Below are 14,676 nucleotides of genomic sequence, written 5' to 3' on the forward strand. Positions count from 1 at the left end.
TTAAGGTATGGAACTCGTATTTAATCAAGAGCACCAATCCCTCTATGTACCTTGATGTTAGTGACATTGGTTATCGAACTCCTCTGGGATTTGCTCCCAAACCAGGAGCTTCTGAAAATGTCACTCCCGCTCCCGTTTTCGCTCTCGCTCCCCAGTTTCGCTCCCGCTCCCAAGTAACACTGAGCCAGATGATGTTGGCAACTCTAGCAGTAGCCAGTAGTACTGGTCACAGACTTTTGTTGTAGAGGCCATTTATAACCTCCTTGGTTATGTGTTTTTGTTTTGATCTCTATATCATCATCGTGTATGTATTGGACAGTGCACTGGGTGCCATTTTGATATAATGGATATATTCATGAGCCTACTTTGATCATATGTTGTCTTCTATTTATATTCTAATGCTGTGTGTTTGGAAACATGAATGAAAATCTTTAAAATTATGTGTTTTTATAAAAAATAAATATTTAATGTATTTTTTACAATGACCGAGTCATTGAAATCGAGCCGGCCGAGTCAATATCGAGTCGGAGTCTACCCTCGGCCGAGTCGGAGTCGACCCTCGGCCGAGTCGAAGTCGATCCTCGGCCGAGTCGGAGTCGGAGTCGGAGTTTTAAAACATTGATTTTACCCAGTGTTGCACACATCGCGATCGGGATTTAATCGGCGCCGGGAAAAAAGCGGAAAAAATCGTTAAAATCGGGAAAAAATCGGAAAAAAGCGGGAAAAAATCGTTTGGCACAAAAATATTCATTTTTTTTCAATTTTTTTCAATTTTTTTAATATCTAAACCATCTACAACATAAAATAAATACATTGACACATAAATATGATAAAAAAACTAATATATAAGATGTTTAATATCATTTCTAGCGCTAAAATCACACATAACATTGAATCATGTCCTGAATAGTAAGTCCTGAGTCCCAAGTCCAACTCAGCCTCAAAATATCAACAAAAAATATGATAATGTATCTCATCATGTCATAATGTCATATACAATAAAATGAAAGTCTAATCCTATTGATTTCCTCTGCCCCTCTTGCGAGAAAATGGCACAACTTTCTCTTTCCCTCTAGATGTAGAAGCTGGTGCCTGTGGTGGTGGAAATGGCAGTGGAGTCTGACGTGCTCTAGAAGCTGAAGAACTAGTAGTAGCAGCTACAGGAGGCCGAGGTGGAAGGAGACCACGTCCTCTGGTAGTGGTAGCCCGGGTAGCCCGGGTAGGCGGTGTCACCTCCTCCTCCTGCTCCTCCAACTCCTCCTCCTCCTGCTCCTGCTCCTGCTCCTGCTCCTCCTCCTCCTCCTCCCCCTCCTCCTCCCCCTCATCCTGCACTAACCAATCCTCAGTGGGATCCATGAGAGGCCTCTCGGTCTCAACCCTCCATTCAGCAGTGGTGTCAATCCCATCCAATGAGATGGCTTCCGTATCAGGTGTCTTCTCTAGTTGTTTCACCCACAATCGAAGATTGTAGTAGACATAGACCATGTCATTAAGTCTATGGGACTCCAACCTGTACAAAGTTCATGAAATAATAAATTAATAATTAATAATTAATATTATAAAAAAAATATTGTTTAAAACTTTAATGAATTCAAAAATTTATTTGGAAATTTGCAATATTTTAAATGTTTAAGTGTTAACCTATTGCGCTTCTTGTTGTGTATTTTTTCAAATACACTCCAATTGCGCTCACATCCCGAGGAGCTGCATGTTTGGCTGAGGATGCGTACGGCAAGATTTTGCAAAAGGGGTACTCTGCCACCATACATCTTCCACCATGCGTCTACAACAAAATTACAAATAAAATTTTAAATAAACATAAGAAAAAAATGGAATTTGAAGAAACAATGAAATTTGAAACAAAGTTACAAAGTACATACTACAAACTAAAAAATACCTGGCATTTTAACCGTCCTATCAATGACAGCCATCTCAAAGCCAAATGTGCCAGCTGACAACTTATATTGCTCAATTTGTCTAGAGACCTCCAATTTTTCTTTTGGAGTTCTCACCATCTTCTGGACACAGGTTAATAATCCTTCCACGACCTCAACATCAAAATTAAACCCACATGCATAAGAAAATGCAGGGTTCAGGAAAAGGCCAGCAGCATGAATGGGACGATGGAGTGTGTTGTTCCATCGCTCATCAATGACGTTCCATAGAAGGAGTTGTCTCTGGAACCCATCATCTCCCTTGTCATCATAGTAGGACCGAATGGCTTCTTTGGCCCTGTCCATGGCTTCATACAAATAGCCCATTGCGGGCTTCTCAGCATCAACCAACCGAAGAACCTTTACCAAAGGTTCTGTAACAGCGCACATCTCCTGCACTCCCGCCTAGAAGTCTTCCTGGTATGAAACTAGTCTGCAGACGGCCTCTCCTTCTGGTTTGCGGCTCATTGACGAAGCACGCCACTCCTCTGAAAGAAACATTCTCTTCAAATCCCACATAGAATTCAAGAGGGATTGAAGAGATATGAAACTCGTCGCAAACCGTGTAATGGCGGGGCGCACCAACTCTTTGTTGTTGGTGCATTTTCTCATCAAGCTAAGCACAGATGTGTGATTGTAAATAAATTTTGTGATGCTTTTTGATGAGTCAACAACCTCTTTGACAAAGGGAATTTTCCCAATGTCCTCTAACATCAAATCAATACAATGGGCAGCACAAGGTGTCCAAAATAAAGCAGGATGCCTGTCCATAAGCATTCTACCAGCAGCAACATAATTTGCAGCATTGTCCGTTATGACTTGGACAACATTTTCTGCACCCACCTCCAAAATAAACACATCCAGCAAATCACATAAAGTTTTTGCATCTTTGATTTGATGAGTTGCATCAACAGATTTGATAAACATAGTCCCCAAGGGACAACTAACCAAGAAGTTTATAAGGGTTCTCCCCTTTTGGTCAGTCCAACCATCTGACATAACAGTGCATCCTGTTTGTGCCCATGATGCCCTAAAATCCTCCAATCTTTGGGTGCAGTCACGCTTTTCATCTTGAAGAAGCCGGCCTCTGAAATCATGAAGAGAAGGGAGTTTGTACCCCGGGCCAACACTGGCAATAGCATCAACAGTAGGTTGGAAAAATGGATTATTCCTTATAATGCTGAAAGGAATATCACTCCAGAGGAGAAATTTTGTCATCAACTTGTCAGCTTTTTCTTTTTCAGTTCTTTTTAGCATTGAACCAATAGTTGGTTGTGAACCAGGTGTGGTTCGAGGAACAAAATATGATGATGCAGCTACCGGATTGACTGACGCTGCAGTAGAACCTGTGCCACTTGGCCCACTTCCTTCAGCTGACCTTTTTAGTTGCCTTTTGAGTTCTTCTTTGGCGTCTCTAGTGTGCTCTAATTCTCCCAATGCTCTCATGGCTTTTTGGATAATTTCAGCATTTGTCTTTAGACAGGGCCCCACATCACGTCCAGGGATTTGTGCAAGGTGGAACTTCAACCTGTATATCCCCCCGAATATTTCCTTTCCACACAACTTGCAATACAAGTTTTGTCTATCATTCGGAGTTTTAGGGTCACCATATTCCCAGAAAGGATCCAATTTCCTTGGCATGTTTGTTTTTGAATTTTGAATTTGCAAACCTATGGAAAAATAAGGATTAGGAAATAGGAATTTAGGATTACATAAATGATAATAGTAAATACAAATTACAATTTAGCATTTGCAAAATTACAAGCTAATTATTTCCAAAATCCCAATTTCTAAACCCAAGTTACCCAACCAAATGCCAAAAAACAATGAAAAATCAAAAAAAAAAAACAATGTTTAAAGAAAATGAGAAAATAAAAATAAAAAATTGGTTCTCATAGTCATAACAAACAACCCATCCCAAATCAATGAAAAATTTCCAAAAATTCTTTAAAAACAATGAAAAACAAGGTTTTTATAGAACCAAAACAAAAAAAAATTAATCTACATACCTGGTTTATGGACAAATTGGTGATCTTGGCTTGGATTCCTCCTAAAATCGCTTGGATTCGCTCCCAAATCCGACGGCAACCCTCTCCCTCACTTCTTCTCCTCCTCCTCCGCGCGGACTGCTGAATGAAATAAAAGAAAAATCGATTTTCCATATAAAAAGAGCGCTGCCCCCGTGCCCGGCGATTTTAACATAAAAAATCGCGATTTTTTCGAAAAAATCGCTATAAAAAAAAGTGGCGATTTTTATGTATAAAAATCGCGATTTGAATCGGCTAAATGAAAAAATCGCGATTTTACGATAAAATCGCGATTTTATCGCGATTTTAACAACACTGATTTTACCACAACCAAAAATAGTATGCACCTAATAATATGCCACAAAAATTTCTTTTCTTGTAGTTTGACCAAATGAAGAAAAGAGAGGCATATTCAATCATGTGATGGGTACAACTAGGGTCGAATAACCATTCGCTTTGAAAGTATGAGCATTCAAAGCCTGAGAAGCACTAATGGCAAACATATAGTTATCCACCTTTCTTTTTGAAAGCTGACATTATAGGTCGATCTCCTTCAAGCTACTTGACTTTATCTTCAAGGATTTAGTCTTTTGCCAACAAGCCTACTTTGCAAGTACTAATTTTCCATAATAATGATAAGTCTTCTTCTTCCTACCTTTCTTAGTCGATGCCTAATTTTCATGCTTCTTGTTAATATTTTGGTTGATGTAATCCCATTCTTTCTCTTGATTGCTTGCTTGACCTCTTTCTTTTTAGTTATATCACTTTTTCACTGAAGCAAATGGACATGTTACTTAACTTCAAATTTCCCTTCATCAAGCAATTTTTTCCTTGTACTAATTAACAAACCATAGAAAGAATCAAAGGACTAAGCCTTACCATTTTCTTTTCTGGAAGCCCATCCAACACAAAGTGTTGAACAAGATAAATCATAGGGTGTCTTTAGATTCACTGAGATTGCATACACTGACCATCATTCATTGGCAAATCCTCCCCTTATTCACCCAATTTCAATTGAAGACTTCACACAAGAGAAGTAATCTTCATTTCTCTCAGAACAGAGAGGATCAAGAGAGATCAACTCTTCCTCAATCTGCAAAACCAAACTTCCCCTAGTTTTGTCAGATAGAGTCTTTAGTTTCCTCTAGACTTGATTAGGACCGTGAATCCTGCTTGTATGAAAGCAAATATCTTTGGAGATGTAGGTTGTCATGACTCCTATAGACTTGGCCTCCTTCTCGTTGATGACAAAGTTTTAATGATCATGCTTCAGATTTGTAATTGCAGTGTTGGTAAATTGCAAAAGCACCATATTCTTTAGTAATGTTTCCATATATTGTGCTGACATACCATAGTTGTGGCCATTAAAAAACATAATTCTGTCTTTGAACTCATGATCGTAATCTACAAATAAACGATGATTTAATGTTCAAGTTGAACTGTTGAAATCTTGAGTCAATCTACCAATGAGATCCGACTCATGAGGAGTGTGTGCAAGTGACAGCCTCCAAAAGACTTGTAGGCAACATGTTAGGTCTCAAACCAATAGCTTGAGTCAATCTACCAATGAGATCCGACTCATGAGGAGTGTGTGCAAGTGACAGCCTCCAAAAGACTTGTAGGCAACATGTTAGGTCTCAAACCAATAGCTCTAACCAGGGAATTAGTAGATCAAGGGGCTATACATTCCAAGTGTTAGAAAATCGGAAAGGCAGAAAGATTTTCTTATATTGACAATTGCTTGTGATATTATTATGTTCTTATGAACTTCTTTATGTTCTTCCTTTATCTTCCTCTCATCAAGCAATCATCAAATCCAAAACATGAATATCAGGGACGCCAAAAGTAGGCACCCAGCCAGGGCTAAAACCCCTTTATAGGGGAAAACCCAGTCAGAACTCTTTCTTCAGTAGATTCAAATTAAGACAGACCAAGACCCTAGAACCAAAGACCTTCCTCCTCCACTAAGTCAGCTCTCAAACTGTTCTTCCAACCTTCAAAGGTCGACTGAAACGATACTGCATCAAGGACAAATTCTCAACCCTACTGCATCAGAATTTTGGCCCAGCTTCAAGACTGCAATTTCAGCCCTCCTGCAGCTTTAGTTCCTTTGCACGTGTGAGACAAGATAGAAAAGTTTCAACTTCCTTAGCTAGATAATGACCTCCTTTTCCTTCGCTAGACCTTTCTTTTTTCTTCTTTGAATTTTACACTGTTTGCTGCTTCCAGCTACTGTAGTTCGAACTTGTTGAGCGTGTGTCTCCAAATGAGTTGAGTTGCTCCAATATATAGCGAGTCTGTGAGGTCGAATTCCCTTGTTGAGGCCAACTTGGTGGAGGAGGCCTAATTGACCTATTTTACATTTAAAATAAATTTCTTTCTTGACAAATGAAACCCAAGAAGGGTCTATTACATTATGGCCTACAATGGAGGCTTTGACCTAAAAACATTGACCCAAGCATGAAACCCATGCTTTAATAAGTCAATTTCTTTTATAATATTTTTCTGTCTTTCTTTCTTTTGACAAATACATTACATCATGACTCAAATATAATTACGAAGACTGACACTAGTTACATTCTTCAACACCAAGAAGAGGTGGTGTCTAAACACACTATTATAGCACTTAAGCATAAGTGAGCTTAACATACACAAAACACACATTAGATCAAATATTTTTAATGATAGATTGATCGATCAGGCCATCTATGCATAGCCCTGGTTGACCCAATTGACTTGTTGAATGCTCAATCGACCATCTTGTTGACCACTTAGTTGACTCTCCTAGTTGACTATTGATTGTTGATTGACAACCTCCAGACGATCCAATGATGTGATGAACATACTTAACTTGTTGTTCCAACAGATGATTGTGGGAACACTTGCATTCTTTGTTGAACTAACTGTTCGTTATGTAGGAGCCAAGGTAGATGGTGGAGGTGGATGTCTAGTGGAGTGGGGGTTGCATTGAGAAAAACGTCCCAAGGGCCCATAGAGAGAAGTTCATATTTGTCTAATGTTATTGTGATGGACAAGAAGTGGGGGAGGGAGGGGATCAACTGATGAAGGCAGGGTGTGTAGGTTGAAGCATATAATATTGCACAGGCAACTCAGGGGGAAGGGAGCAGGGGACTCCAAGAGAAAGAGAGGAGGTCATTGTTAGCTGGGGGGAGGGGGATAGTGAAAAGTGAAGAATGTTTGGAAGGAGCTCTCAGTTTGTCAAGATGTAATTGATTACGTTGGCTCCTCTGAGGAAAACATGTGAAACTGCCAGAGTAAGGGAAGGTAGACCATTCAGGAGCACAAAATCACGAGACACACCATTTTGTAGGAGGTGCTGCTTTTATGCTGTGAGAGGCCCTGTATCATCTGTTGAAACTTAAGTAAATTCATGATGTCCAGTACAATCTCTTGGAGTCAAAGTGCACCTTAGATCCCATTGTGAATCAAAATTCGTAGGAATATGGTACAGGCGCTGAAATCTCTTAAAAGGATAACCTTGCCCAAAGCGGAATAGTGGGAGATATCTATGTACATAATGGCAAAGGGGTCCTGGTGGGGTGCAAACTGTGAGGTTGTTGGAGGAAAGTAGCAGACCACAATGTAGACATCTTGAGTTAAGGGGTTGTAGTAACGAACACGGACTCGAATGTACTTGACATGCTTATCTGATGTGATCATAGAAACCCCACCTTGGAGGGAGTCATGGATGAGGCATGAAAACCCTGCAGTTCTCAAACAGTATTAGATTGGCATATCCCCTATTTGTAGGCCAGAGACTAGTGATAGACTCCAACGGTTGGTAGTGTCTGTGTTGAGCTTGCATGGCTCTTTGTGAGAACGAGGATGTCCTTTGTACCAATCACATCAAGAAATGTCCCTGAAGAGTTCCAGAAAGCTATGTTTCAACTTCAACAGTGTATGGAAATGGTGAATGATTCACCCCTATGTTAGCCGTGCTGTCATTTTGGATGGCCAAGGTGGCAAGGACAGGACCACCTTAGAGGAGGAGAATCCTGGATCACTGCTTTAAGATCATGGATAACTGCCCCATTTGCCCTCTTTCTGGATTGCTGCAACCTGTTCCCTGTAGCATCAGAGCTCCTCTACCTGTGATCTTGTGCGAGTTTTTGCTAGTGCCATCTGAGTAAAAACATTGCAACAGATAATTCTTTCAACAGTAGACTGAATGCATATCTTGGCATGTGGTTGATTTCAATTATTTGTCCTCAGTTGTAAGTTGGATACATTGCATGAGACTCTTCACAATGCCAATCTTGGGGGATTTCTAAGTGAAAAGTCCAGCTTAGGAAGCCCTTGGTGCTCCTGTGCAATTGCTCAAAAATATTTTGAGTAGCTATTTGCCTTGACATACGTAATTTTGAGGTTGAGTATGCTCGAGGATTAGTTGTTCTATATTTAACAAATTGACGCTGCTGATATCAATTAGCAGGGTTTACATGATCTGAACCGATGATTGGTTTAACTCTGTAGTTTGTCTGATCCTACAATAAGCTGCAGGTGGTTTGCCCCAGAGTACTGATTTCCTGTTCTTCATCCTAATTTGCTTGGTGCGGTGTTCTACCATTTCAAAAGGGTTTATGCTTTCTTTCTTGTTACTATCTATTTGTTGAAATGCTACTTTTCTTGGAGCTTGTCTTCATCTGTATCTTTTATATTCTTCAGTTTCTTGCAACCCATATAAAGTAGCCACCTTGATTATTGCATAAACATTTTCATTCTTGATATCTATCTTCTATGTTGCTGTCACTTTACTCTGAAGTAATTTCTATGGGTTGCAAAAGGGGCCACTTTTTAAATTGTTTATTTGCTTGTTCACTGAGATACTCTGCCCTTGGGAGGACAATTTTGAGAAAATGAGAATGTTTTTCAAGTCTAGTAGCATAAAACGTTTGCATGCTGCAGGTATCCCAGTCATGCACGAATGTGGCTAGCGCCAATCAGGTCTGGTCAGGGGGAGCAAAAATTGCTAGACTATGAAAATGCTATGGCTGACTGGAATAACTTCATTGAGGATACCAATGACTTTTATGGTGTTGATATGAGCGTCCTAACAGAACCTTACTCTGGAGAACAAAAGAAGTATTATCTACAGGTGAGTAAATGACATATTTTTCTTTTCATGTCAAGCATAGGGAAAGAATGCAAAAAATAGACAAATCAAATCAATTATAATGAATTCTCTAGAAAACTTTCTTTTCTTTGGATTCAAAGAAAATTTCTTACCTTTGGGTATGTTTCTCTTGAGAAGTGTTCGAGTCCACAAGTTCTGCCTAATCTATATTATAATCTGTTTCTCAGAAATCCAAGACCTGTTAAAAACCTGCAGAAGTAAAGCTGCAGACTATCTGAATTAGAAAGGTCAGAAGTGTCTTAATTCTTGCATGTTACCGTGCTTGATTACTTGCTGCTAATATAGCACCCATTGTACCAGTACCTGTTGTCTGGGACACAGTTTATGTTGATGATAATCTGTCCTGTCTTTATTAATATATAGAGCCTCCCTCCTTGATCTCAACATTGGTACTGCCACAGGATTGGCACATCCTGAGATATCTCATGGATTGGACTCTGGAGTATATTCTTTGTGAATGATTCACATTTGAAGTTTGCTTTGAAGTTTGGATGTAGTCCTTAAAAGGTAGGCACTCTTTACACATTTTTGTCTAAATGATTTCCTTGAAAGGGCCTTGGCTTGTGCATTGGAGCATTTTAGGGCAAAGATTAAGGAAGTGTAAGACCACTGGATATTTATTGAAAAGTTCTCTGATAAATACTTTAAACCAATTTTGACAAGTATAACTAGGATTCTTTCACAGCACTAAATTGTTTTGTATTTTGAAACTTCATTTGATGAGGGGCTTCTGTTCATTTTAGAGTGTTGTATTTTGTTTCTACTTGCTTTGCTTTCCTAGACATTGTCTGGACTCATGGATGTTTAGTACCTTTTTCTGTAGTGGGTATTTTAGTATCTTTTTATATATCCTTTTAGTATCTTTTATGTATACTTTTGATTTGGCTTAAAGATCTTGAAGTGTATCTTGGATTTAAGGGAGAGTAAAACATTCTGTGCAGACATCTCTTTGGAACAATCTTCATCCACATCAAGTAATTGGCACTCCTTTTATCGTCAAAGAAATGGATTGCCTCACAGCCACTCTGGATGAAATTGCTAGTGTACATTCAAACTTTACAACTCCCATTATAATTGAACAGGGGAGATTCAGTGGATTTGCTGGATGGTTTGATGTCCATTTTCGAGTGAGCAAGCTGACCTTGTTTCTATAAAATATAAGAATCCTTTCCTTTTTGTCCATAATGCTGCTAAATTTTAGTTTATTTGTTTTACAGAGTTGACTGGATTTCATACAACCAAAATTTGTGTTTTTGGCCTTCCCAGGGAAGTCCTTCTAGCCCAGCTAACCATGAGGTTGAATTGACAACAGCTCCTAGTATAGACAATTCAACGCACTGGGGTCAGCAGGTTTGGAAAAATTTCGTTGCGCTTTTCAACATGTAATTTGTGCTTTTGATATTTGCTGCTTTACTTTAATGATGCGGTTCGATAAAACTTTTCTGTTTCTCTCTCAACATAGGTGTTTCTGTTGCATCCTCCTATGCGAGTAATGAGAGACGATGTCCTGGAAGGGACTTTTTCCATGACTCGCTCCAAGGAGAACCATCGTTTGATGGATGTCCAGTTTATTTATAAATCAAAGCTATCATCCGGAGAGGCCACTGATCCTGTCACAAAATTTTTCTGCATAGAGTAGCTGGAGGCATTCTTATCTGGAGGCACTGATACATTTGCAAAGATGGTAAAAATCCTGCTTAGATAGATTGGATATACTAATCTATCAGCTCTGAATTACTAGAAAATTATAAGAGCTCACATATATCTCCACTGTAGGCTCTTCAGTATATTGAGAAAATTGACCAGTTTCAGCTAGCCCGTTCTGTTAAAATTGTTATTGTCAGACTGGAAGTCTTACAGTCTGAAATTATTTTTCACAAGGAATGCGTAAATATCGTGTTGCAATTTTGACAAATTGTGTTTTTATTTCCCTATCCATTTTTCAACAAGGGGCATATGATTCTCTTAATCTTTGTATATTATTTAATATGGCAGGTATTAATCTTTGTTCAGTTAATACCCTACGGTGTTTCGGTTCTTTTTTTTTTTTTTAAATCTGGTGAAAGAAGTATTGTTATTTGTGTTCTGAACTACTAAGTTTGTCTTACATCAAAACATTCTCTTAGCTCTAGCTAGTTTGTATCTAACAAATACCAATTCCATTAAACATGAGTTATGCTTTATGGGTTAAATTTATTTTGGCTACCCTAACTTTGGTTCCGTATTTCCCCTCCCGTTGAAGAGGTTTCGTATACATGCATTTTGCGCATAATCACAACGCAGTCCTGAAGGATTCAGTATTAACTGAAGCTGTCAAAAGCTGAAATAGATTGTGGATATCTGCCTTACTGAGCTCAAGTGAAATCGGAGTAGAAAAAAATGTTAGCATCATTGTAATGTGGGATGTTTTCTATATAAGATGGTCAAAATATCGTGGGACTTTGATAGAAACTACACTGAAAAACCTTGTTATCTTGTGCCTCTGATGCAGAGTGCCTTTACTGCAACATGAAAAATAAGGATGTGAATTTTTTTCCTGAAATGCAATACTATTAATCACATGCATTTTGTGGGATACTATTATTGACATGTTGGGAAAAGTGGTTGAGGGGATTCTGGCTATTGAGATTTGATATTGTGCATCTTTATGTGTGTCTATATATATATTTTCTAAATTTTTGAAAAAAAAGGGAATAATATATTTGGGGTTTTACTTAGCTAATAATAACAATAATAATCACCTAATGCTGCATTTACCATTTTCGGAGGGCATTTTGGTTACAAGAATGACTTAGTTGATTGACAGACCGAGATCCTTACATACTCTCCCACTCAAAGATGTTGCCATCTCTGGCAACTTCCAACAATCATAATGTAAGTCGTCCCACTCCAACTGGCACAACTTGTTGAATTCCTTTGATTTTTGTCATGTCTGTACTCCCACTATCTGTCATGTTTTCTAAACGTTGCATGTGCCCCAAGCCTTGCATTGTTTAGGTGGATAATTCGACTTGTCACGTCCAAGTCTTGAGATGTGCTTCATGCTCAATCATAGTAATTTGTATATGCACCTTTGTCACATCGTCCAACTTCCTTCTGGTTGCCATCCAATCTTCATTGAGGTGGTGGTCATTTGTGATGCCCAAGTGATGCACATTTGAATCTACTGTGCATCCATACCTCTGACCTCCTTCACATGTTTCCGTGCACTTACCCAAGCATTGAATTGATTAGATGGCCGTTCCAATCGTCAGTTTTTGTCTCTTGAAAATGAATTGTTGTGTGCGAGTCTGATCATAATGTTTGCAATTCGATCTATCTACACATATTTTGGATTCCAACTATCATGCCCTAAAACAAGTCATCTACAAAACCTTGGCTTCACTATCTAGTTGGTAATTAGCCAATCTTTTGTAGTACACCAACCCCTATCACACCCAAATCGCAAAGAGTCTTTGTGTGCCAAATTAACTTGCCCTTCTGCTCATCCAATGTTCTTGTTAATGTTGCAACCTTGCCCAAGTCTAGCTCAATCCTCCTTGGTACCCTAGTCCATTGCCAAGTCTTCTCGGGTTGATTATACCTGACTCCCTTGGTTGAATCTCCTATCCTCCACATCCTTGAATGTGACATGTTTGGTCACTTGCACATCCAAGTTGTCTTTGTGTCACTACTCCAATCCACTTGGTCATTCTCATCCATGTCTTGAAATGGTCAAGACTCAAGTATGCTATCCAAGCCACAAAGTGTCGCCCATGTCCAAATGATTATTCCATGTCACAAAAACCTTTTTCCATGCAATCCTCTAAGTTAAAGCAAGCCGACAACTTGCCCCATTCTGTTAAGTCACTTTTTCTAAAACCCAACACTTGAATGAAGGTGGTCACTATGGTTACAAATAATTGTAGGAATTAACTCACTAGAGACACCAATTCTCACTACAACAAACATTTGTAGTAACCAACTTAATGGAGACACCAATCCCCTCGGCAACAATTATTTATAAGCACTATTACCCACTAAAAGTGGGTGACCCCTAGGAGAAACTTTTCTCCTATTCATCTATTCCAGTGAGTAGCCGAGAGCCCTTGAGAGCCACTTTGTAGCCGATGTGACATGCCACTTGTATCTTCGTAACTTGCATTAATCATATATCTCCTCTCCCATTTGTTAAGAGCACATGTTGGATGGTGGGTTTATGATTAAAAGGTACTTTATTCATTTGTAATCACGTGCTTATGCTTTTGTATTTGGGCATTTTGGCGTGGATTATGGGGTACTTTGGAAAAAAGATGGGGTTTTCTCGTAATCTTGTTCCCTCACCTTAAATGGGGGGTCAGTTTCAATCCTAGTCTAGTGAGACCAATCCTAGTCTAGTGAGACGTCCCCTAATAGCCCATGGTTTTATGAAGGGGTACTACTTCGGAAACCATGATTGAGATACTATAACCCCATCTATCCTTAAAACATACTTACCACTTTCCATCTCACATTACAAACCCTTATTCCACCTCCTTTCTTCAGGTCAACTGACCATTGGTTCATTGGGGTTTGGCATATACACATCCTCATGCCTTGGGTATGGCTTCTGGGAGGTTGATGCAACTAAAGGAAAAAAAAAGAACATATGATGGCCACAAGAAAAGCAAAATAACAAAAGCACAAAAGAACGATCAAACTGCAAAAGATGGTTGAGACTTATAAATTAGCATGTGGGCAAAAGCCAAGCATGAGCTCTACCTCTATCATATGGCAATCATTTGGTTCTTGGGCTAATGTTGCTCTATCTCATAGAAGACAATGAACCTTTGCATGTCCCAACCCTCGATGGGTGATCAATTGCCCCATGCCAAAGGGGGTAATAACTGCTATACATCATACAAAGCAAGCTCTCATTCCTCGAGTTACGAGCAATAATACAAGGAAAAGAAAAAGTAAAAGAAAATATAAAGGGGTGGAAAAACAAAGGCCGAGGTAACTCATGCATCCATGATTGCTCCCTCGTCACATCTATACACCCAAGATAAGGTATTCCATCATTGTTGGTCCCTTTGACCATGGCACTTGTCCATTTAGTTCTTTCCCCCTTTGTTCCATCATTATTCACATGACACCTATTGACTAAAGGGTGGACTAGGGACATGTCACTTTCTTTGGGAGGTCAGGAACACCTAATAGGGTTGTTTATTAACCACTTCTACCTAGGGAAGTAGCGCCATTTCATGGCTAAGGCCCCAATTTTGAAAGAGATGTCACTTATGAAGTGTTACTATGCCCACTTCTTTCGAGCTTGGTTCACTTAGATGCAATAATGATGAGTGCACATGATGATGGAAGTTGCAACACTAGATATTGTCTGTAATTGGCAGGTGGTACCATTTATAGCTCTGGGCAACTTAGCTGGGGTTCAGGTCTTTTAAAGGGATATATGGACACCCACAAGTGATGCATTGAGAGCCACCCGACTATGAACAATTATAGAGCATCATTCATAGCTATGGACGCCTTTAACACCCACAACACCCCTACATTTGCTTTATTATTAATGGGATATGCACTT

At 39.2% G+C, this 14,676-nt stretch overlaps 1 protein-coding gene across 1 annotated transcript in view; it reads left to right on the plus strand.

Annotated features, from left to right (window-relative positions):
* Positions 1 to 11,138, plus strand: part of PRMT10 (protein arginine methyltransferase 10) — a 98,608-nt gene extending 87,470 nt beyond the window's left edge. Inside the window, exons 4-7 of the mRNA XM_089396369.1 lie at positions 8,888 to 9,077; positions 10,058 to 10,243; positions 10,383 to 10,466; positions 10,579 to 11,138. Coding sequence (XP_089252495.1) covers positions 8,888 to 9,077; positions 10,058 to 10,243; positions 10,383 to 10,466; positions 10,579 to 10,755 — 637 coding nt within the window. The 3' untranslated portion in view covers positions 10,756 to 11,138. The remainder of the gene's footprint in view (positions 1 to 8,887; positions 9,078 to 10,057; positions 10,244 to 10,382; positions 10,467 to 10,578) is intronic.
* The last annotated feature ends 3,538 nt before the right edge of the window (positions 11,139 to 14,676 follow it).

Source organism: Pinus tabuliformis, chromosome 1_2 (assembly GCF_031772625.1).
Source record: "Pinus tabuliformis cultivar Carrire ecotype Pingquan chromosome 1_2, CPIR1, whole genome shotgun sequence".
NCBI lineage: Eukaryota > Viridiplantae > Streptophyta > Pinopsida > Pinales > Pinaceae > Pinus > Pinus tabuliformis.